The sequence below is a fragment of the Chrysemys picta genome, chromosome 19 (assembly GCF_011386835.1).
Source record: "Chrysemys picta bellii isolate R12L10 chromosome 19, ASM1138683v2, whole genome shotgun sequence".
NCBI lineage: Eukaryota > Metazoa > Chordata > Testudines > Emydidae > Chrysemys > Chrysemys picta.
Window position 1 is genome coordinate 23,712,269 of NC_088809.1, and position 24,107 is coordinate 23,736,375.

At 50.1% G+C, this 24,107-nt stretch overlaps 1 protein-coding gene across 31 annotated transcripts in view; it reads right to left on the minus strand.

The window, feature by feature from the left end:
- The window catches only part of TSPOAP1 (TSPO associated protein 1), a 174,121-nt gene that overhangs the window by 57,677 nt on the left and 92,337 nt on the right, over positions 1–24,107 (minus strand). For 23 of the 31 annotated variants that reach the window (XR_010593833.1, XR_010593832.1, XR_010593831.1 and 20 more), the window contains exons 12-15: positions 22,139–22,355; positions 9,927–10,165; positions 2,191–2,300; positions 1,149–1,258 (exon numbers count right to left, since the gene is read on the minus strand). Coding sequence is in view for 23 of the 31 variants with exons in the window: in XM_065573150.1 (XP_065429222.1) it covers positions 1,149–1,258; positions 2,191–2,300; positions 9,927–10,165; positions 22,139–22,355 (676 nt within the window). In the remaining 8 variants the exon portion in view is untranslated. The remainder of the gene's footprint in view (positions 1–1,148; positions 1,259–2,190; positions 2,301–9,926; positions 10,166–22,138; positions 22,356–24,107) is intronic. The other 8 variants (XM_065573152.1, XM_065573148.1, XM_065573147.1 and 5 more) reach the window with 1 other exon arrangement.

The window sequence follows — 24,107 nt, forward strand, 5'->3', positions numbered from 1 at the left end:
AGGGGGCGGCGGGGTGGCAGGTTCCTATATACCATGCCATGAAGGTGCCAATCCAGGGGGCACAAGAGCTGACCCGATGGATACCACTGGGGGAAAATCTTTCCAGCGATGGTGCACACGGCGCGTGCACACTAACAGTGGAATGGACGTGAGCTAGCACTCGACGAAGAACTAACTGAATCACTTATTCCCTTAACATTGAAAAATTCATTCAAATTGGCTTGCAGGAATATACTGAGGATATAAATCTGTCTAAAACAAAGGGCAAATGTAAACACCATATTGACATGGAGGGGTCTAGTAGGAGCCACAATCATCAGTGTTCGCATCACTCTTTGGTCTGATCTAGAAGAGGGAGCTCTCAGAACCTGGATGAAACACACACAAATAAGGATAAAGGACGCTTTAAAATGGAAATAAATTTTGTTTTGAGTTGACCAAAAATGTTTTGGTCGACTTGAAAAGAATCAAAAACATGAAAAATAATTTCTAGTCAACTCAATTCAAAACAGTTTTTTTGAGTTTTCAATTCAATAAAAAAAATGTTTTAATGTTGTTTTGGTTCAAATCCAACCAGCTTTTTCTGGATGCTTTGATTCAGCCCCAGAACTGAAACATCTAGTAGTTGCTCAGCTCTATTCCTGAGTGCACAGAGAACGCCAAACACCACCGGTGGGGGTTGGGGGGGGCGGCTATGTCCCCTATGCAACACACCAGGGCTGTAACGAGTGTATTGGGAGCTATTTGCCCAGGATAAGTGCAAGGCAATGTCTTAAACCCTTGGCACCAGTGGTTGCATCATGGCATTACCAGCTGTCAACTCTTTGAGAGAAAAGTGTGATGCCTACAGCTAAGGAGTCAGAAAGAGTTCAGATAAAACACTTTCGGTGAAGTCCAGGCTCCAATTAAGCTAATGGCAAAACTCCAATTAACTTCAGTGAGGCCAGGACGTCACCCTCGGGTCTTAAGTCAACCCTGGTGTAAGTAAATGAATTCCCCATTAAGTCATGAGAGCTGCACTCGCTTATGCTGCTGACCTTATGATCTTTTGTTTCCTTATAACTGTACAGATCATTAAGCTCCTCTCTGTTCTTTCATGATGCCAGGTTCATACACGTCTCAGTCACGTCTCGTTCCATCATACCCACCTTCAAAGAAGCCATCCTCGTCCATGTCTCCATAGATGTAAATATATTCTCCAGCCGTCAGTGGGAGCTCTGACTCCGGGTTCTCATTAGGACCATCAAAAGGATTATAGCTGAAACACATGCAACAATAAAATGTACTTTGTACAGCAACTTGCATTAGTCACACTAGATCAGCTCACTGGTCCACTGAGGCTGGTATCCTGCCTCTGGGCATAGTTAGTGCTTCCGAGGAAGGCCAAAGCATAGCTGCTCCCTGGATCCTTGGACCCAAACTTTTTGAGTCCATTGGCTACCTCCTGGCCCAGGGCTCAGATCCCGTTGTACACATTGGATCCATTCATGGTGAGCAAGTAATTGTCCCAGGCCATTTGCAACTAAGAGTATTTTGTGTCTTTAAAACTGTACTTGCATATCCTTAACAGTAAACGGGTACATATGCTTGCCCATAACTGCCTTGGGTGTCAGAATTAACGTTTCACAATCATTATCAGAGCTGACCAGAAAATGGTGATTTATTCTGTGGAAATTTTTGAATTTTTGCTGAAAAAAATTGAAACCAAAACTTCAGCCAAAACCAGAATATTTTTGGTCAAAAACTGGAAGTTTTAGTTTTCCAGCTACACACTGTTCAGCTTTTAGGTTTATGTTTTTTTGATGAAAATGTGACATTTTCCACAGAAAGAAGGCACTTTCACAAAAAAAATATGCATAACCAAAAACCCAATTTTCATAAACAAAACAGTTTCAAAGGAAAATTTTCAGTCAGCCCTACTGGTTATACAACTTGTGAGTTTGCAACCATTATTTTTGTTTGTATAGATCCTTAGCAAGATAGGTATCCCCAAACTGTATCAGAGGCATGCTCCATCTACTCCAGTATCTCGTCTCCAACAGTGGATAGTGCTAGATGCTCATAAAAAGGAGAAAAAACCCCAGAGTGGACAATTATGGGATAGCCTGATCCACAGATCAACCCTGTAGCCAAAAATCCCCTCGATTCTTCCTTCCCTTTACACAAAGGCCCTTGGGTGTAGTTCAATACCTGTAACGAGCTAGGAAGACTTGGAGTTTTGCAGGGCCCTGGCTCTCTGACTCTGGAATCAAAGAGATGCTATCAATATCCAGTTCTTCCATTTCACTTGCAGTGTCCACCTAAGAAACACAAAAATAAGGAGAGAGAAGCTACAGCTCTGACTAAAGGAACAGTGGCAGAAAGATCACAACAGCAGTGCAGCAACAGAAATCTTATTTCTGAGCTGGTGTGTACAGTCTGATTACAGCAGTACTATACTACACATAGAAACAAAGAATGGTTAAACTGTCTGTAGGAACTGCTCTGAGGAGCTAGAATTGGTAACAGATGCACATTCTTGGCTCCAGGACATAAAAATACACCTAGTAGTCAGAGGACTAAATCTACAGTCCAAGGTAGATATGAAAGAAGAGGTGACAGAGGACCTCTAGAGAGGTCGGGGGCAAGTTCCTGGTAAGAAGCCTGAAACCTCTGCCATCCCCAGCAGCTGGGAAAGTGCCACCCCTGGACCCTGCTCCATCTTTTATAACCACCTCTGTATATTAAGGGTGAAATCCTGGCCCTATTTAAGTGTATAGGAGTTTTGCCACTGTCTTCACCTATTGAGCACCTATAGAGCCCACATCTAAAGGCCCCTCCACCCAGCCTAAGGGGAGGAGCTACCAAAACCAGAGCCCAGATGAGTTCTGGGGACAAATAATGAAAAACAGGGATGGGAATGAGGTCATATGGTCAAAATCAGGGAGCCAGAGAGGGACGCGGAGCAGAGAACCCCAAACAGTGCCCACTGCTCCTTGAAGGCATCCAGGGAGCCCCTGGACGCAGCCCAGAGGAACTCTGCCCAGACACGGATCGAAGGGAGGAGCGGAAATAGACCCCACAGTCACAGAGAACCTCCCCATTCAGCATTCTCCTCCTGGTATGGTGGACAGCCACGTTGGCCAGTGCCAGGAGGAGTCTGATGAGGAGGTTTGTGAGGCGGTAGATGGGGTGTGCGTAGATCAGGAGGTGCAGGGAAAAGGGCAGCCAGAACCTGAGGAGAAGGTTCTGGAGGTGCCAGAAAAGGGGCTGCAACCTGGCGCACTTGAGGTAGTTGTACACCAGGGTCCTCCTCGTGCCGCAGAAAGGGCAGGCGTCAGGGATGGGGTGAACCGCACTAAGAACACATCCATGCTCACGACTCCATGAAGAATCTGCCAACTAATATCCCTTGCGGGCCATGGAACCAAGGTGGAATACAGACTGGCCCACTGTTTTCAATTGAGCCAACATCTCACTCTCAGTCTTTTATACCTGTGCAGCCCCTGCCTGCTGGAAGGGTGGAGAAACTTTCTCTTTTCTTCTCTCCTCTTGAGAATCTCCTGGATGTTGCAAGTGGGGCAGGTCCCGCCTGTTCTCCCTCCCCTGGCCTCCAGGAAGCAGTGAGGAGTGGTGGGGAGAGATCTCTAGCACTCTGCCCCTGCCCAATCTCCATTTCTTCTCTGTCTGTCTCGATGTTTATCCCACACCCATCATCATAGTCTCTAGGTCTTCCTCACCATAAATAACTCCTGTGCCTACACCTGGCTTTTGGCGCCAAAACAGCGATAGCGTACATACTGCAAGGTCACTTAAAAAAAAAAAGCCGCCTAGATTTGGCGACAAAAAACTTCCCCTCCCTTTATTGTCGACAAACAGCCAGTGTAGACACCACTGTTTTTTTTTAATTTTACTGGCCTCCAGGAAAGTATCCCACAATTCCCATGCTGCCGCTCTGGTCAGCGGTTTGAACTCCGCTGCCCTGCAGCCAACCCACCCCTCCCCCTTGCAAGCCCCAGGAATTTTAAATCTCATTTCCTGCTTGCTGGCTTCCCAAAGGAGCTTCCCAGGTGAGCATGGCTGCCTATTGCACCAAACGCGCTCCCGCTTGGACCACCGCGGAGTTGTTTGATCTGATCAATATAGGGGAAGAGGAGTCTGTTCAGTCGCAGCTGCGAGTGACCCGTAGGAATCGGGACACGCATGGGCAAATTTCTCGAGGCTTGTGCGAAAAGGGCTGTGATCGGGACACCCAGCAGTGCAGAGCAAAGATCAAGGAGATAAGGCAGACGTACCATAAGGCGCAGGAGGCGAACCATCACTCCAGTGGTGCACCTAAGACCTGCCGCTTCTATAAGGAGCTGAATGCTATCCTCGGTTGTGACCCCACCTCCATCGCCGATTGCCCCGTGGATACTTCACATGCAGCTGAAAGAGGGGATGACCCGGAGGCTGAAATTGTAGGATGAAGAAGTCGAGCTAGAGCTATAAGTAGGGGCATTGCCAGCAGATCGAGGGACGTGATCATTCCCCTCTATTCGGCATTGGTGAGGCCTCATCTGGAATACTGTGTCCAGTCTTGGGCCCCACACTACAAGAAGGATCTGGACAAATTGGAAAGAGTCCAGCGGAGAGCAACAAAAATGATTAGGGAGCTGGAGCACATGACTTATGAGGAGAGGCTGAGGGGAACTGGGATTGTTTAGCCTGCAGAAGAGAAGAATGAGGGGGGATTTCATAGCTGCTTTCAACTACCTGAAAGGGGGTTCCAAAGAGGATGGATCGAGACTGTTCTCAGATGACAGAACAAGGAGTAATGGTCTCAAGTTGCAGTGGGGGAGGTTTAGGTTGGATATTAGGAAAAACTTTTTCACTGGGAGGGTGGTGAAGCACTGGACTGGGTTACCTAGGGAGGTGGTGGAATCTCCTTCCTTAGAGGTTTTTAAGGTCAGGCTTGACGAAGCCCTGGCTGGGATAATTTAGTTGGGGATTGGTCCTGCTTTGAGAAGGGGGCTGGACTAGATGACCTCCTAAGGTCCCTTCCAACCCTGATATTCTATGATTCTATGATTCTAGAAGAGGATGTGGTGCTTCCAGTGGGGTCGCCCAGTGGGGCAGGCAGCCAGGAACTTTTCTCCACTTCAGAAGTGCTCAACGGGGAGCAGGAAGCAGATGAAACTCCAGATAAGTTGCTGTGGCTTGTGTAGGGAATCGAAAAGTGGGAGGCAGGTAGTGTTTTCTGTGAGCTGGACATTGCCCTGTGTAGCTAATCTGCACGGCCAAGCAGGGTGTAGATGGACCTCGAGACCTGCAGGGAATCTGCCAGAGAGAGGCTCTGGAAAGTTTCCAAGAGGTACTTGTTAATCCTCTGCCGCAGATTCCAAGGGATGGCAGCCTGGTTAGTTCCCCCATTGTAGGAAACTGTCCCCTGCCATTTAGCAATCGCTGGGGCTGGGACCAAAGCGGCGCATAGCTGAGCTGCATATAGACCGGGGTGAAAGCCGCAAGCATTCAGCAGCTGAGCCCTGGTTTCTCTGGTCACTCTCAGCAACGAGATGTCAGCCAGCAGGTGGCCACCTGTGAAAAAGTGTGGGATCCTTTTAGAATGAGTTCCCTGCAAAGCTGCCCTGCCAGCCGTGACCGTTTTGACCGTACACACAACTGCCTTCCCCCCACTCCCGAAACTCATCATGATTGGGGTGCTCGCAGAGCTGTGTGCCTGCCTAGAGTCTCAGAGAGAAAGTGATTTCTACCAGCAAAATGCCCTTTTTACTAAAATGTTTCAATCGTTTTCTGGAATGTAACAATCCCTCTTCTGTTCAGCACAGACTTTGCTTCACACTCCCTCGCCGACCAGCTGCGGCAGATAAGAAAAAACCCTAGGCACCGCAAAGACGACGTGTTCTGCGAGGTTATACAGCGCGATGAGAGACAGACCAGGGAACACAGAGAGCGCTGGGAAGCTGAAAGGCAGGACAGAAAGAGAATGCTGATTTTGCTAGGCAAGTGACGGAGCGGATGATAAAAGTGATGGAGGATCAGACAGAGCTGCGCAAGTCATTGATACAGCTGCAGACTGAGCAAATCCGAGTTCGAGCGCCACTGCCGCAGATGCACAATTCTTTGCCAACCCCAACTCCCTCTATGCCCACACTATCCTTTTCACTTCACAGCACTCCTGAGTTTCCCCATCACTCCACCCCCTCTCACAGCTTGCACAATGATAGCTGGAGCTACACACACTTGGGAGGTTTTACCCTTTTTAACAATAACTAAAGGCTAAGGTATTTAATAATACAGCGTTTTTATTCGGTGTCCTACAAAGGCGTATAGCAATCAATTCACTCTCGGGAACAGGCTTCTAAAGCATTGTGCCGCATGGATCTTGGGCCCCAAAATTGTACATGGATGCAATAGGGAAGCAATTCCGAAGCAGACATGTGTTACTGCCCCTCATTGTCCAAGTGGTTCCTCAAGGCCTCTCTGATGTTAATAGCAGCCCTCTGGGCTCCTTTGTCAGCCCTAGCATCTGGCTGGTCAAACTGTGCAGCCAAGCGCTCTGCCTCAGTGCTCCACACCTGAGCAAACAGATTATGCGAAGTGCAGCACGCAGCTCTGACCATAGGAATATTATCCTCGGTAAGGTCTAGCCTGCCATTGAGACACCTCCAGCGAGCTTTCAAACGGCCAAAGACACATTCGACTACCATGCAGCACCTGCTCAGCCTGTTGTTAAAACACTCCTTGCTGATGTCCAGGTGCCCTGTGTAAGGTTTCAAGAGCCAGGGCTGTAAGGGGTTAGCCGGGTCTCCCAGGATTACTATGGGCATTTCCACATCCCCCACTGTGATCTTGTGGTCTGGAACGGAAGTCCTGCCTTCAGCTTTCTGTACAGGCCACTGTTCCTGAAGATGCGTGTGTCATGCACCTTTCCTGACCAGCCTGCATTGATGTCCGTGAAACGCCCCCGGTGATCCACAAGCGCCTGCAACACCACAGAGAAGTATCCCTTCCTATTGATGTACTCAGAGGCAAGGTGGTCTGGCGCTAAAATTGGAATGTGTGCGCCATCAATCGCCCCGCCACAGTTAGGGAAACCCATCTCTGCAAAGCCAGCCACTATGTCATGCACATTTCCCAGAATCATGGTCCTATGCAGCAGAATGTGTTTTATTGCCCTGCACACTTGGAGTAATACAGCCCCAACAGTGGACTTTCCTACTCCAAATTGATTTGCGACTGACTGGTAGCAGCTGGATTCACCAGCTTCCTCACAGCGATTGCAACACGCTTCTCTACCGGAAGGGCAGCTCTCAATCTGGTGTCCTTGCGCCGCAGGTCGGGGGCCAGCTCAGCACATAGCTCCAGGAAGGTTGCTTTACGCATCCTAAAGTTCTGTACCCACTGGTCATCATCCCACACCTGCATGACAATGCGATCCCACCAACCAGGGCTTGTTTCCCTAGCCCAAAAGCGACACTCTACCGTATGCAGCTGCTCCGTGAATGCACAAAGCACTGATAAAAGCAACAAAGAGTCCTGTGGCACCTTATAGACTAACAGACGTATAGGAGCATGAGCTTTCGTGGATGAATACCCACTTCTTCCGATGCATCTGAAGAAGTGGATATTCACCCACAAAAGCTCATGCTCCTATACGTCTGTTAGTCTATAAGGTGCCACAGGACACTTTGCTGCTTTTACAGATCCAGACTAACACAGCTACCCCTTTGATACAAAGCACTGATAAGTTGCTGCCGTCCATATCACACTCAGGTGCATGCGATTCATCCTCTGCTAACTCTGTGAGTAACTGTGCTGCCATGAGTGATGTCCTCACGACAGCTAACAGCGCATAGGAGAGAAGTGCGGGACCCATGCTCTCTGACTGCAGATGCTGGCGCACACTACAAAAGAATGAGAGTTGGAAAAACGGCGCGAAAGGAAGCCAGGGACCTTTGATGGGGTGGGACACGTGGTGCATGACGGTACATTTTGCACATCCCAGGATGCGCCGCGCTCCGTTTCCGCATTCTCACAACACCTAGCGACAGATGGTGTCGCCAGGCACTGTGGGATACATACCCACAGTCCACTGCTCTCACTGTCGACAAAGGTGCCCCGAATGTGGACACGATCTGTTGACAGAGGGAGCAAATGTAGACACGCTTTGGCAACTTTGCTTTTATTGATTTTTCCTTGGCAACATGAGTTTCATTGAAAAAACTTGCCAGTGTAGACAAGCCCTTAGTCTTCTAAACGCCTAGGGGGATGAGGGGCAATCCCCCCAGACAGGGCAGGAAACGTAAACCAAAGTTCTTTTTCTTTTTTTTCCCTTTAATCCCAACAGAGTAAAAAGGAAAAACTAGCTATTAAGGAGAACAAAAAAAAAACCCAGAACAACTACTACTTATGCTAATGATGCAGATAAGGAAGGGCTGACTGCTTGCTCCTTCTGAGGCCAAAGGCGGCTGAGAAGGAACTGGGGTGGGGGGGTTCACCCAAGCAGTGTTAGATAGCGTTGAGGCAGACCACAAGGGAGGGACAGGGCATGTGCAAGCTCAATGGACACTGCTACCAAAAATCTCCCATTAGAGGTGCAGGGGCACAGATACACCTAGAGTGGAGCACCCATAGGGACACTACGTGACGAAGAACTGGGCATTCACTTGTAACTGCTGCCAATACACTGTTCCCAGCCCTCGGAGAGAAAGCAATGCCCCGGCACTAGCTGTTAGATGTACGGGCTTGCTGGAGATAACACAGTGCAAGGCAGGGAGCTGTGCAGCCTTAAAACCCGGGTCAGCAGGGAGAGAGACACGGTCTCCTCTCAAGAGAGGTGAAGGCTGGGAGCCAGAAACCTTAAGTGAGTGCCCTCCGGGGACCATGGAGGGGGAAAGTCAGGTGCAATCACCCTGAAACTGAGATACAGTTCATGCGCGGGGAATCTGGGTTCCAATCCTAGCTATGACATTGGGTACATCAGCTGATCTGTTTGTGACTCAGTCACCCTGTCAGTACAATGATATTTGTTCACCTTGTAGGAATGCTGTGAAGCTTAAAGAGGGCTTGTGAAGTTCACAGTACTAAGAGAGATAGTCAGCAGGAAGGGGGAGCCTAGAACTCAGGCTCTCCTGGCTCTTAGCCCTGAACCTACTCTGCTGGCTAAGAGAGTACATCGGAGAGTGGACATAGCATCAGAAGAAGAAAGAGGCACTCTCTTACCAGACCTAGATTTTCATGAGCTCCCCTAGTGATCTAATGGGAACATTAAATAAGGGAGGGGACAGGACTGAGCCTCACAGGAATCCATACACGAGACCTACTGGGCAGAGGGAGCAGCTGCCATCACATCTCTGAGATCTGAGAGGAAGGGGAAAGCAAAGTCAATAAAACCTGTCCGCATCTGCCGTCACCAGCTCAGCAGCCCTTCATGATCTCCTGCACCAACAGCTGCTAATAAGTCTCACAGCGATGTTTGCACCAGTACGTGCCCCTCTTGGCTCTATGCCAAGGACAGCAGGACACAGGCACATGCCTTCATGCTGCTAAACCACTACTACAAGCTGCAGTACCCAGATATCGTGTGGCAACCCAGGGCTGTGAAGTCACAACAAAGACTATCCAAAACTAAACACAAATTGAAAACATTCAGGAAATTTGCTATACATTTCCTAGGGCTTTTCTCGGGTTGTCTGCGTTCCTCTCAGACTGCAATGATCTGTACAAATGGCCATCACAGGGTATTGCCAAGTGAAGAGGGAGCAAATCCCTTCAACAGTTTTCTGCAAGTTTTCTATTATTTTTCCACAGGATTCGCTAGTTCCCAGACACAGGATTAAGAGGTAGCTGCAAGCGGAGGAAAGCAGAGCTAGTAAATGCATTGATCCCAAGATGTGCTTATCCCCACCTGGGTAATGACAAGGGACACCAGAAACAGCACTGACCTCTGGAGTGGGGCAGGACTTGGGACTGTTCTGCATGGATTCTGATTTCGAAGAGCTTGACTGGGACTCCAGTCTCTTGACTTGCTTCTGAGATGTGGCAGCAGCACCTGAGCCTGGAATTTTGGTGACACTAGACATGGGATCAGGGATCTGAGGTAATGATTCCAGCTCTTTACTCCCTTCATCATGAATCTTCTTAGTGCACTGAAGAGCAGGACGTGCAGGGGCAACATCTGGATCTGAAACCAAACATTCCATTTGTTACTCCAAGTAGCCAGCAGAGCAGAACAAGAGCTGCTGTGAGCACCAGGGTGCTGCAGTGCGGACACACTCTATAGCAGGGATCTACCCAGAGGCTTAGCTTCGAGCTGTGGAAACACGTTCAGCCCTGTTTCTCCTTGCACCCACACCAAGAACAGTTACACTCAAGTTACGGGATGGAACTGATATAAGGGAGGGAGAATCAGGCGCTTGACATGCAATACTCAGCCCTGCATGCTGCTGTGGGCCAAATTCTCTCCTTCACGGAGGTCCACTCTGCACAGGAGGTAGGGGAGCTATTAGGGAGCTCGTTAGGGCTTGCTGAACCTGTTGGCTTGTCTGCACCAGCCCCACTGTGAATTAACTTATACCACAGGGATGTTAACAGGCCACTTCACCTTGAATGGTTCCTTAGAACATGTGCTGACTAGTTATGCTAAACAATCTGTTCAACCTTGTGACACTTTCTCAGACTGAAGAAGGGCTCTGTGTAGCTTGAAAGCTTGTCTCTCTCACCAGCAGAAGGTGGTCCAATAAAAGATATTACCTCACCCACCTTGTCTCTCTAGGGCAGTGGCTCTCAACCCATGGCCCGTGGGCCACTTGCAGCCCAATCAGCACACAGCTGCAGCTCTTATGACATCCTCATGGCCATACAGATAGTAAAAATGGTTACTCACCTTCTTGTAACTGTTGTTCTTCGAGATGTGTTGCTCATGTCCATACCAATTAGGTGTGCGCATGCCTACATGCACAGTTGTCAGAAGGCTTTTCCCCTAGCAGCACCCGTCGGGTCGGCTCTGGAGCCCCCTGGGGTGGCGCCTTCATGGCGGTGTATATAGGTCCCTGCCGACATGCCGCCTGGTCAGTTCCTTCTTCCCAGCTACTCCGACAGAGGGGAAGGCGGGTGGGTCTTAGAATGGACATGAGCAACACATCTCAAAGAACAACAGTTACGAGAAGGTGAGTAACCGTTTTTCTTCGAGTGCTTGCTCATGTTGATTTCAATTATCTGACTCCCAAGCCCTAACTAGGAGGTGGGGTCGGAGCTCGTGGAATCGCCGATTGAAGCACCGCTCTGCTGAATGGAGCATCGTCCCTGGAGTGCTGGGTAATGGCATAATGAGAGGTGAAGGTGTGAACCGAGGATCATGTCGCTGCCCTGCAGATCTCCTGGATCGGGACATGGGCCAGGAATGCTGTCGAGGAAGCCTTCGCTCTAGTTGAATGAGCCGTTAGTGCAGGGGCCGGAACTTTTGCTAGATCGTAGCATGCCGGGATACAGGACGTGATCCACAATGAAATTCTCTGTGACAACACCGGAAGGCCTTTCATTCTAGCCGCAACCGCCACAAACAACTGGTTTGACTTACAGAACGGTTTTGTGCGTTCAATGTAAAAAGCCAGAGCTCTCTGAACGTCCACGGAGTGTAGTCTTTGTTCCCAGCCATCCGCATGAGGCTTAGGGTAAAAGACCGGTAGAAAAATGTCCTGATTGGCATGGAATTGGGAGACAACCTTTGGAAGAAAGGCTGAATGAGGCCTAAGTTGTACCTTGTCTGTATAAAAAATGGTATAAGGAGGATCGGAGGTTAGGGCTTTAAGCTCAGAGACTCTCCGTGCTGACGTAATGGCGACTAGGAAAGCCACCTTCAATGATAGGTAGAGCAATAAACAAGTTGCTAGGAGTTCAAACAGGGGCCCCATTAGCCTGGAAAGGACCAGGTTAAGGTCCCACACCGGGATTGGTTGCTTAACCTGCGGGTATAGCCTGTCTAGACCTTTCAGGAAGCAACTGACCATCGGGTTGGCAAAGACTGAACAGCTGGCCGCTCCCAGATGGAAAGCTGAAATGGCTGCCAGGTGGACCTGGAGAGATGAAACCAAGAGGCCTGCTGTTTTAAGTGTAATAGGTAGTCTAAGATGAGTGGCATAGGCGCCTGCATCGGGAGAGCACAACCCTGAGAACACCAGATTGCAACCATTTTCCACTTGGCCAGGTAGGTAGCCCTGGTGTAGGGTTTCCTGCTGCCCAGCAGAAGCTCCCTAATGGGCTCCGAGCACATCAGCTCCATTGGGTTTAGCCATGAAGCTTCCAAGCGGTGAGGTGACAAGACTCGAGGTCAGGATGATGAAGACAACCGTGGTCTTGGGTGATCAGGTCCGGAAGCAGGGGCAACGAGACTGGAGCATCCACTGACAGCTCCAGGAGCATGGTATACCAGTGCTGGCCAGGCCAGGCTGGCACTACCAGTATGACTGTAGTCTTGTCCCTGCAGATCTTGAGCAGAACCTTGTGGATGAGTGAAACGATGGGAACACGTACAACAGATGGTCCGTCCAGGGGAGGAGGAACGCTTCCGCGAGGGAGCCCGGACTGTGATTCCGGAAGGAACAGAACTGGGGACATTTTCTGTTGCTCTCCATGGCGAACAGGTCACTTTGGGGAATCCGCACCTTTGGAAAATGTTGTACACCATGTCCAGGCAGCTGGACCACTTGTGATTGTGGAAGGATCTGCTGAGATAGTCCGCCAACTCGTTCTGGAAATCTGGGAGGTAAAATACTCTGTGCCAAAGTTCCTCCTCTATCTTGGTGGGTCCTGCGCTTATTGGCGGATTTTCTTGCCTCAGAGATTCACCATGTGGGTTGGGGAACAGCCGAGAGACCTTCCCCTCTGGAAGAATCCACAGTCCAGGTCAATTGGGAGGTTTGGGGGGAACCCGGGCCCACCCTCTACTCCGGGTTGCAGCCCAGGGCCCTGTGGACAGCAGCTGTCTATAGTGCCTCCTGTAACAGCTGCATGACAGCTACAACTCCCTGGGCTACTTCCCCATGGCCTCCTCCAAACACCTTCCTTATTCTCACCACAGGACCTTCCTCCTGGTGTCTGATAACGCTTGTGCTCCTCAGTCCTCCAGCAGCACACCCTCTCACTCTCAGCTCCTTGTGCCTCTTGCTCCCAGCAACTTGCACCACAAACTGAAGTGAGCTCCTTTTAAAACCCAGGTGCCCTGATTAGCCTGCCTTGATTGATTCTAGCAGCTTCTTCTTAATTGGCTCCAGGTGTCCTAATTAGCCTGCCTGCCTTAACTGGTTCTAGCAGGTTCCTGATTACTCTAGTGCAGCCCCTGCTCTGGTCACGCAGGGAACAGAAAACTACTCATCCAGTGACCAGTATATTTGCCCTCTACCAGACTCCTGTACCCCACCGGTCTGGGTCTGTCACAGCTCCCAAGTGAATCGAGTGGGCTATGCAGAAGTCCCAAAGCTTGAAGGCTTCCCGACATAGGGGAGAGGAACGAGTTCCACCCTGCTTGTTTATATAAAACATCGCAGTTGTGTTGTCCGTCATCACCTCCTCGCGTTTCCCTTGCAAGTGGGCCTGGAAGGTCTGGCATGCCAGGAGGACCACTCTCAGCTCCTTCACATTGATGTGGAGTGAGAGCTCTTCTTGTGACCAGAGACCTTGGGTCTGAAGGTATCCCAGGTGAGCACCCCATCCCAACACTGCGCATCTGTCACCAGGGATTGGGAGGGATAGGGCTTTGTGAAAAGGACTCCCATGCATACCATCTGTGGGTTGAGCCACCAGTGGAAAGACTCGAGAACTGGCACTGGGAGGGTGACCACCTTGTCTAGACTGTTGAGCCCTGGCTGATAGGCTGACACCAGCCAGGCCTGGAGAAGTCTGAGCCTCAGTCTCACATGTATGCCACATACGTATGTGCTGCCATGTGGCCGAGGAGTTTCAAGCAGTTCCTTGCTGTGGTGGTGGGGTACCACTTGAAGTTTTCTATGATGTCTGTCATTGTCCGAAACTGAGATTCCAGCAGGGATGCCCTGGCCTGACCTGAGTCCAACACTGCTCCGATAAATTCTATTCTCTGCAAAGGGGATAGAGTTGATTTGCGCTCGTTGAGAAGGAGACCCAATCTGTCAAAGGTGTATCTTACCAGGCTGACCTGACCCTCCACTTGCTCCCTGGAGCAGTCCCTGAGCAGCCAGTCATCAAGATATGGGAATATTTGCATCTGTCTCGGTCATAGGAAGGCGGCGATGACTGCCATGTATTTGGTAAACACTCGAGGGGCCGCTGACAGACCAAAGGGGAGGACCATAAATTGGTAATGGTTGTGGTTGACCACGAACCTGAGCTGGAATTATAGCTATGTGGAAGTACATGTCCTTGGGGTCGAGGGCGGCATACCAGTCTCCCGGACCAGAGACGGAATGATTGCGTTTAGAGAGACCATAAGGAAGTTCAAATTATTTATGAATTTGTTGAGGCCTCGCAGATCGAGGATGGATCTGGGGCCCCCTTTGGCTTTGGGGATTAGGAAATAATGGGAATAGAACCGCTTGCCCCTTATCCCTCCTGAGGAGTCTCCTCCACTGCTCCTGCAATGAGGAGCATTTGGACCTCCTGCATGAGGAGATGCTCATGAGAAGGGTCCCTGAAGAGGGATCAGAAAGAGGGATGGGAGGGAGGAGAGGAGCAGAATTGGAGAAAATATCCCACTTCTACCATGCAAAAGACCCAGTGGTCTGAAGTTATCTGGGACCAAGCACGGTAAAAGTGGGACAGATGATTCAGGAAACAGGGATAAGGATCCAGTGAATAGACTGGTGCGTCACCCCCAGAAGCACCTTCAAAAGGCCTGCTTAGAGAGCCCGATGCCTGCCTTGCCGAGCCCTGGCCTTGGCTGGGTGGAGGATGGGGAGGCTTAGGCCTGCCATTCCTACTCCGCTTCCTTAAGAAGTCCTGCCTGGGCCGAGGAGGGTAGAAACGCTGTGGGGGTTGAGGTTTAAAATGTTTTCGCTGGGTAGCAGGGGTGTGCAGGCCCAGCAAATTTAAGGTAGCCTGCGAATCTTTTAGTCTGTGAAGCCTGGAATCTGTTTGCTCCGTGCCATCAAAAGGCAGGTCCTGAATTGTCCGTTGAACTTCAGGAGGAAGGCCAGACACTTCGAGCCGTGAACTCCTCCTCATGGCTATGCTCAAGGACAAGGTTCGCGTGGCCGAGTCTGCAGCGTCCAGTGAGACCTGTAAAAAGGTCTGTGTCACTGCCTTGCCCTCGTCCACGATGGCCGCAAACTCTGCCCTGGATTCAGATGGGACCAACTCCTTGAATTTCATCATGGAGTTCCATGAGTTGAAATGAGATCTACTCAGGATTGCCTGTTGGTTAGCAACCCTGAGCTGGAGCCCTCCGGTCGAGTAAACTTTCCGTCCGAAGAGGTCCAGCTTTTCTGAGTCTTTAGATTTCGGGGTCGGCCCTTGCTGCCCCTACCTCTCTCATTCACCGTGGCCAAAACAAGTGAGCAGGGTTGTGGGTCATTAAATAAGTACTCATACCCCTTAGAGGGGATGAAATACTTCCTCTCCACATGCTTCACTGTAGGGGGAATGGAGGCAGGGGTTTGCCACAGGGTTTTTGTAGTGGCCTGAATAGTCTTCATGAGGGGCAAAGCCACCCTAGATGGCCCCTCCGAAGTTAGGACCCATCGGGTCCTCCGATTCGACTACCTCCTCAGCCTGAAGCCCCATATTGTGAGCAACCCTACGCAGTCCTGGTGTGCTCTACTGTCAACGGGGGGTGTCCCAGAGGAGGAAGACCCCGCAACCACTTCATCCAGCGAGGACAACGACGAGGCCAGAGGAGGCACTGGGCCCTCCTTGCCCTCTGGACTCGTCCTGCTCGGTGCATGTTCCTCGTCGCTGACCGCAGGCTCAGGCTGGTGGTGGGCCCGGGATCTGGACGCAGCTCCATGCCATGCCGCGACGCAGTTTCGGAGCCCCAAGGGGTGGGATGGTCCGTGGCTGGCGGAGGCACCCAGGCTTCCAACACCACAGAGTGAGAACCCCTGGAGTGCATGCCCTGGGCCTGGTGGTAGGCCCACGGGGTCCAAAATGGCCATTGCACGGGCCCTTGACACTGCACTTACCACGGCACTAGCCTCACGTCCTGCCTATGTCTGTGGCGGTCCAATTGAGTAATAGGACTCCACCTCTGAGTCCAATGTTCAGGATTTTGAGCACAAAGACCACAGTGGCGCTGAGCAGGACGGTGCCAGAGAGCGGTGCTGTGGGGACGGTACCGGAGAGCGGTGCTGCGGTGGCGGTGCCAGGGACTGGTGCCAGGATGACGATGCCGAGGACCGGTGCCAGGGGGACAGGTGCCGCGGGGACAGTGCTGGAGACCGATGCTGTGGGGAGCAGTGCCATGGGGAGCGATGCCACGGAGATGGTGAGCGGGGCCTCATCATTGCCAGCTTGCCTCTGGATGGTGCCGTGCGCTGCAGCATCGGAGGTCTATCCCAGCTGACGGGGAACGGCGGAACCGTCATGGCAACCAATTCCCTCGCTGCCTCAAAAGTGTCCGGGGTGGAAGGGAGCTCTCGCTCATCCACCTGGCACTCTCAATCAGGAGAGTCCAACAGCACCGGACTCGACAGACCCCCTTGCGGGACCAGAGTCGACAGTGCCGGCTCTGTGATGTCGGCGCCGGGTGCTCCTGCACTGTCCGACCCGGCTGCTCTTGGTTCAGGCGAGCGACCTGTCCACCTTCTTGTGCCGCTTATGCGGCACTGGAGAGTAAGAGTGGTGTCGTGCTGCCTCTGCAAGCTTCGACGCCGGGGAATGTCGGCGCCGGGGATCTCTATGGCCAGAATCCTTCCTCAACACCGTTTCTCGCACAGAGGCCAGAGTGCTCTGCACGGAGGTGCTTGGTGCCGGATCCTGTCGGCATGGAGCCAGCTGGGGACGAAGAGCTGCTTCCATCAGGATCTACTTCAGCCTGAAGTCCCGTTCTTTTTTAGTCCTCGGGTGGAACCCTTTACAAATCTTGCACCGTTCTGTTTGGTGCACCTCCCCCAGACACTCGAGACAAGAGTTGTGGGGGTCGCCCGTTGGCAAGGGCTTGAGGCAGGTTCCGCAGGGTTAAATCTTTGGGATCGAGGCATGTCCCGAACCTCAAAGGGGAGACAAATTAGGGTGGGAGAAGGACCTCCACTCCTAGAAAACAAACCAACTAAACTAACTTACTCTAAGGCACATGTGTCAAACTCAAGGCCCGCGGGCCACATCCGGCCCGCCATACAATTATATCCGGCCCGCGAAATCGTTTTATATATCTGTTTTTAATGGCCCTGTGATATGACGCCCCAATAACACACACTACAAATCCCATGATGCAGTGCAATTGCCGCCAACGGCAAGCCGCGGTTCAAGTTCGCGGTCTGTTGATGTATACAACGCTAATCTCAAATCAAAGCTAGACCCCAACAATGGCCAAGAGAAAAATTGATTCTGAAAACCGAGGCTTTCAAAGCCGGTGGGAGAATGAGTATATGTTTACTGAAATTGCAGGTAAACCAGTGTGTCTCCTTTGCGGGAGTAATATCGCTGTAATGAAGGAGTATAACCTAAGACGGCACTACGAGACGAAACATGAGAACAAATTCAAAAACCTGAGCGCAGGACAGAAGCTACAAAAGGTAGAGGAGTTGAAGAAGAATTTGACATCCCAGCAGACGTTTTTCACCAAAGCAAAATCACAAAGTGAAGCTGCTGTGAAAGCAAGTTTCATTGTGGCCGAAGAGATCGCCAAATCAGGACGGCCGTTTACCGAGGGGGAATTCGTAAAGAATTGTATGATGAAAGTGTGCGACGTCCTTTGTCCAGATAAAACGCGAGCGTTTGCAAATGTAAGCCTCAGCAGAAACACTGTTGCTAATCGGGTTTGTGAGATGGCGACTGATTTGAAAACACAGTTGATTGAAAGAGCAAAAGATTTTGTTGCATACTCCCTTGCCGTGGATGAAACTACTGACGCGACTGACACTGCACAGCTGGCGATATTTATCCGTGGTGTGGATTCCAATTTGTGCGTAACAGAGGAAATACTGGACATTAAATCGATGCACGGGACAACGAAAGGAGAAGACATCTTTGGAAATGTATTTCAAAGTGTAACCGACATGAAACTGCCGTGGGAAAAACTCGTTGGACTTACAACAGATGGCGCACCTGCTATGTGTGGTGAAAAAAATGGACTGGTGGGAAGGATGCGCTCAAAGATGCGGGAGGAGAACTGTGCCGGTGAGTTGATAGTGTATCACTGCATCATACACCAGGAATCGCTGAGTGCTAAAGTCCTAAAAATGGATCATGTGATGAACACTGTAACACAAACCGTCAACTTTATCAGAGCCCACGGTTTAAATCACCGCCAATTCCAGTCTTTTCTGCGGGAAATAGATAGCGAGTTTGGCGATATGCCATATCATACGGAGGTCCGGTGGCTAAGTCGGGGAAAAGTTCTCAAAAGACACTTTGAGCTGCGAGAGGAAATCTGCCAGTTCATGGACAGTAAGGGGAAAGACTGCACAGTTCTGCGGGATGAAAAGTGGAAATGTGAGTTGGCGTTCCTGGCTGACATAACGTCGCATCTTAGCGCTTTAAACCTTCAACTCCAGGGACGGGAGCACATAATAACCGATATGCATGATGCAGTGAAGGCATTTCAAGTGAAGCTGCGCTTATGGGAGACACAAATGCACCAATGCAACTTGTCTCACTTTCCCTGTTGCCAAGTAATACGGAACCAAGAAAGTGCCACAGTTTTCCCAAATGCCACCTTTGCTGAAAAACTCAGCGCGCTGCGCACTGAGTTCGCACGGCGCTTCAGTGACTTTGAGGCACAGAAAAGTAACTTCGAGCTGCTTCGCAACCCATTTGCAGTCGATGTGGAAACCGCACCTGTAGAAATGCAGATGGAGCTGATAGAACTGCAATGTAACGGGACACTGAAGGCAAAGTACGACACTGCGGGGCCAGCACAGTTCACTCGCTTCATTCCTGAAGCGATGCCGCAGCTCCGCCAACATGCGGCTCGAATCCTGTCCATGTTTGGCAGCACATATCTGTGCGAGCAGCTGTTCTCTGTGATGAAAATTAACAAAACGTCACACAGGAGTCGCCTCACTGATGAACACCTGCAATCGATCCTGAGAATCTTCACAACACAGAACCTAACCCCAAACATAAACGAACTTGTTGCAAAGAAAAGACTCCAAGTATCAGGCTCTGACTAAATAGGACAAGAAAATGGAATGTTATGATTTGTTATGATTATACTTTTGCTTTAAATTCAATTTTTTATTTATATTTTCAGATTTTTTAATATTCCAGCATGTACAGATTTTGAATGTATTGTATTGACAGGATATTTTTTTATGAAGAGCAAAATATTTTAAGTTGAAATGTATTTATTTTGGAATGATATCCTGTATTTTGGTTCATATTAATGGTTAAAAAACATAAATATTTAGTCTGTTAAATAAATGGTTATACTGTTCGGCCCGCGAGTTTTGAGTTTTGGCCCCCTGTGCAATTGAGTTTGACACCCCTGCTCTAAGGAATAACTATTTACAGAGAGCTAAATACAAACACTAGGGGGAGCACTTACTAAGGCAAGTAACCACAGTTCCAACAAATGTCACTGGCAGTAAGAAGGAACTGAAGAAACGGCAGGTTGGCAGGGACCTATATTCACCACCATGAAGGCGCCAACCCAGGGGACTCCCCGGCCAAAATGACGGGTGCTGCTAGGGGGAAAACCTTCCAACAACTGTGCACGTGGCGCACACACACCTAATTGGAATCGGCATGCGCAAGCACTCAAAGAAGAATATATATTGTGTGGATGCGACCCACATAACATATGGAGAGCAGCATATGTGGCCCACAATGGTAAAGAGGGGGAGAACCACTGCACTAGGGACTCTATCTGGCCTACATAAATCAATGGTCAGCGGGGGGGGCAAACTACAGCCTGTGGGCCACATCCGGCCTGCCAGCCATTTTAATCCGGCCCTCGAGCTCTAGCCAGAGAGCAAGGTCTGGGGCTTGCCCTGCTCCCACGCTCCAGCCGGGGAGCAGGGTCGGGGGCTGCTCCACGCACGCGTGCCGCAGCTCCGCGCAGCTCCCAGAAACAGCAGCATGTCCCCCTCTGGCTCCTATGCGTAGGGGCAGCCAGGGGGTTCCGCACGCTGCCCCCGCCCCAAACACTGCCCCCACAGCTCCCATTGGCTGGGAACTGCAGGCAATGGGAGCTGCAGGGGCGGCACCTGCAGACGGGGCAGAGCTGCCTGGCCGTGCCTCCGTATAGTAGCTGGAGGGGAGACATGCCGCTGCTTCCGGGAGCTGCACCCCTGAACCCCTTCTGTGCCCCAAGCCCCTGCCTCAGCCCTGAGCCCCCTCCCACCCTCCGAACCCCTAAGCCCGAGCCCAGAGCCCGCACCCCCAGCCAGAACCCGCACCCCCCTCCTGCACCCCAACCCCCAATTTCATGGGCATTCACGGCCCACCATTCAATTTCCATACCCAGATGTGGCTCCTCTGGGAGCCAAGCTAGTTTCCTTTGCACCAGTAATGCAAGCAAAATTATCAGTGACACCAGGACAGTGTTATTGTCTTCTGTTGGTTTGCATGGAACTCTGCACCGCTAGGATGAATTTGCCCCTAGGCACAGGAACAACACAAGGACCGAAGTAAAGCTGGGCAAATTTTTGGCAAATAGTTTATTCGCAGAAAAATGCCGTTTCAGTCAACCCTAAACCAGTTGTGATTTTGTGCAGAGTTTGCTAAACCATTTCCACCCCATCGAAAAATTGAAATGTTTCAGTAATGCTGAAACATTCCAGGCTAAGACTTGCAAGGCGCACCATCACCTCCTCCCTCACTCTCAGTGAAATGGTGAAACTGAAACAAAAGCTTTCAAATCAGAGCAAACAAAACATTTTGTTAGACCTGACTCAAAATGTTCTTGGACTTTTTCGATTCACTACAAACTTTGAAAAAGTTCATTTTTCATTTGACCCAAAATAAAGCTTTTCTTCAATTTTTTCAATTGCCAGCAACCAAAGACGATTTTTTGCCCGGCTCAAATTTATGATGCCTTAAGTGTGATTTAAGTGGTGCACAAGTATTGTGAAGATCCTCTGTACAAGGGTGAATTTCATCCCTCACAGAGAGAGTCCACAAGATGCACAGCTGAGGAAATTGCTTTGATGATTGCCTAAAGTGCATAAATTCATAGATTTACAAGGCCAGAAAGGACCATTATGATAATTTAATTTGACCTCCTGCATGACTCCAGCCAGAAAGTGTCACCAGAGTGCCCACAACTGCTGGCGGAACTAGAAAGTATCCTTGAGAAAGACACCCAAGCTCAATTTAAAGCTCCAAGGGATGGAGAATCCACCTCATCCCTTGGTAATTTGTTTCAATGGATGAGGACAGCATTTGATCAGGGCTTGCACCTGCAATCCTTACAGAGGGCCCAGATGCTCTCCCTCAATCTGCTTGCATGTTACCTTGCATTTAAACACAAATATTATGGAGGCATCATTAGTGGCTCCAGAGCCAAGGCTGTGCTGAAATTTGCATTTAGAGAATCATAGAATATCAGGGTTGGAAGGAACCTCAGGAGGTCATTTAGTCCAACCCGCTGCTCAAAGCAGGACCAATCCCCAACTAAATCCCCAAATGGCCCCCTCAAGGATTGAACTCACAACCCTGGGTTTAGCAGGTCAATACTCAAGCCACTGAGCTATCCTTCCCTCCCCCATTGTTAGCTATTGTACCCTCCTCCTCCCCAACTAACACCATTTACTGCTGGGCATAGACCTAATTATCTGGGAAATTATTCCAAGCAAATGTTTAGTAGTTTGGGGCTAGGAATTAAAGACCCCCTTTGTAAATATAAAGTGTCCGTGGAATATTTCCCTCTAACAACTGAAGTGTTAAGTATGTGTAACTCTAAGTCAGTCTCAGACATATGTTAGTGGGGTTTTAAAAGGAACTAAAGAGATGAGCAAATTATTCCCATTATTGATCCTAATTGGTTCTATTTGCACTCAAGGAAGCCAACAGACAATGTATTAACTCATCCACTTCTGGCAGCAGTTACCCTTCTCCCACTGGCGGCACTGGGACTGAGGGATGGAACAGCAGGGCATAAGCGGGAGCTCAGAAGTCACCAATGTTGAGGTCAGAGGGCCAGTCTTTCCTGTCTGTAGCTGGAATCGTTTGAGTTCCTGAGACAGGAGGCTGAACTGTTCGATGTGGCTGCGGCACTGATCCTCCAGATCTCTCACCTGGGCCTGGCAGGGAAGCAAAGCAAAGTGAGGTACAAACACAGGCCTGAACTGGGACAAGGCTCTAATAGCAGCGGTCTTTGCTGTGTCCTTCCATGTAATGGAGCTGGGATATTCAGAGGATGAAAGGATGGAGTTGCCCAGATCCCAGAGATGATCAGTAGGGGATGGCAGCCCCCAGGCCATAGGCCCTTTGAAAATCCCAGTCCCAACAGACAAGTTTAGGATTGGTTCCACTCTAAACCCAAGATGAGCCATCACTGGAAAGCTGCTTTGGGCCTGCAATTTCCCCTACTCACTCCCATACAGGAGAAAATGTAGGAGGGGCCAGAGGCGAGTCAAACAAGGCCCTTTGAGATCGGGAAGATGGGAAGGCTTTTCACATCAAAGTCATATCTCCAAAAGGGACTCCACCAGACCTAGCTAATCTAGGGAGCCTCCCTGGCACATGAGGCCTCCAGCAGCTTCCCCGCCAAACCACTGGGGACAGGAGCCCTAACATTCCCCTCCTGGGCCAAGTTCATCCACGAGTGAGAGACTCCAGGGAGCAACAAAGCATCAAGGCCCCTGGACTATCCAAGAACCTGCACACGCCCCACTGATGTCACACAACCCACCTCCCGGAATTGTTTTCCATGGGGGACTGTGGATTGCAGCAGAAGTAGGAAAGCAGAGGAGGTGATTCTCCAGAGGGAGATGTGGGGGCTACGAGGATCACTTGAGGGTCACCTGCACTCCCCTGGCTTCTGGCCCCAGAGTGCCTCCCCTTCCTGTGCGCCTGCCCCAACGGGTTTAAAAATACACATAACCCACCTCCAACATAACCTACTGCAGCTCCCCCACCCGACTCCCTCAATGCCCCAAGCCCACACAGCTTCCAGGAACCAACCACCACCTGTCCTTTAACACCCCTAACTCCTAACAAACAAACAAAACGTATTAGAGCCTGTCAGGAATGTCCCGTCTAAATACTTTTCCAACAGAAAATGTAGTTTCCACAAGAAAATCTCCAATTTCCCCCAAATTTTTAATTTTTCAGGTCAGTTCAACACTAATCTGGGTCTGCCTGAGAGGCAGTGGTGCCTCATGGGAGGAGTTGTCGTTTGGGTGCCTTACATCTATTCTTCTCTATTGGCTGGGGCCCCCTGTGGGACTATGTCTCTCATGATTAAGGCTGAAGGCTGCGAGTTTGTCATGGAGGTCATGGAAGTCACAGATTCTGTGACTTTTCGTGACTACCGGGAGTCCTGGGCCTAGCGCCACGGGGCTCACCCCCACTCCAGCACCAGTAGGGATCCTGGGCCGCACACTGCCCTCCCCCCAGCACCCAGGCTGCCCTCCACCAGCACCCGCGGGGCCCGGACAGCCCCTCTACCCAAGTTTTAGTCACAGGTATTTTTAGTAAAAGTCATGGACAGGCCACGGGCCATGAGTTTTTGTCACCGACCGTGACCTGTCTGTGACTAAAACGTAGCCTTACACATGAGGCACTACAGTCTCCCCTCTGAACATTTAGTTTAAATCAGAAACATCAAAATGAAAAATTTTGAATCAATATTTTTCAAAGCTTTCCATTCTGTGAACATTTTTGATATGTCAAACTTTCATCACACTTTGGAATGAAAACTACTGGAATTTTCTGTAGAAAAGAAATTCGGATTTTTGACCAACTCTAAAAATGATACATTTGAATCTCTTGTCCTTTTTCAGATGAGCACAAGACCTTTCCATTCAGTTTCTTAACAACTAACAAAATCA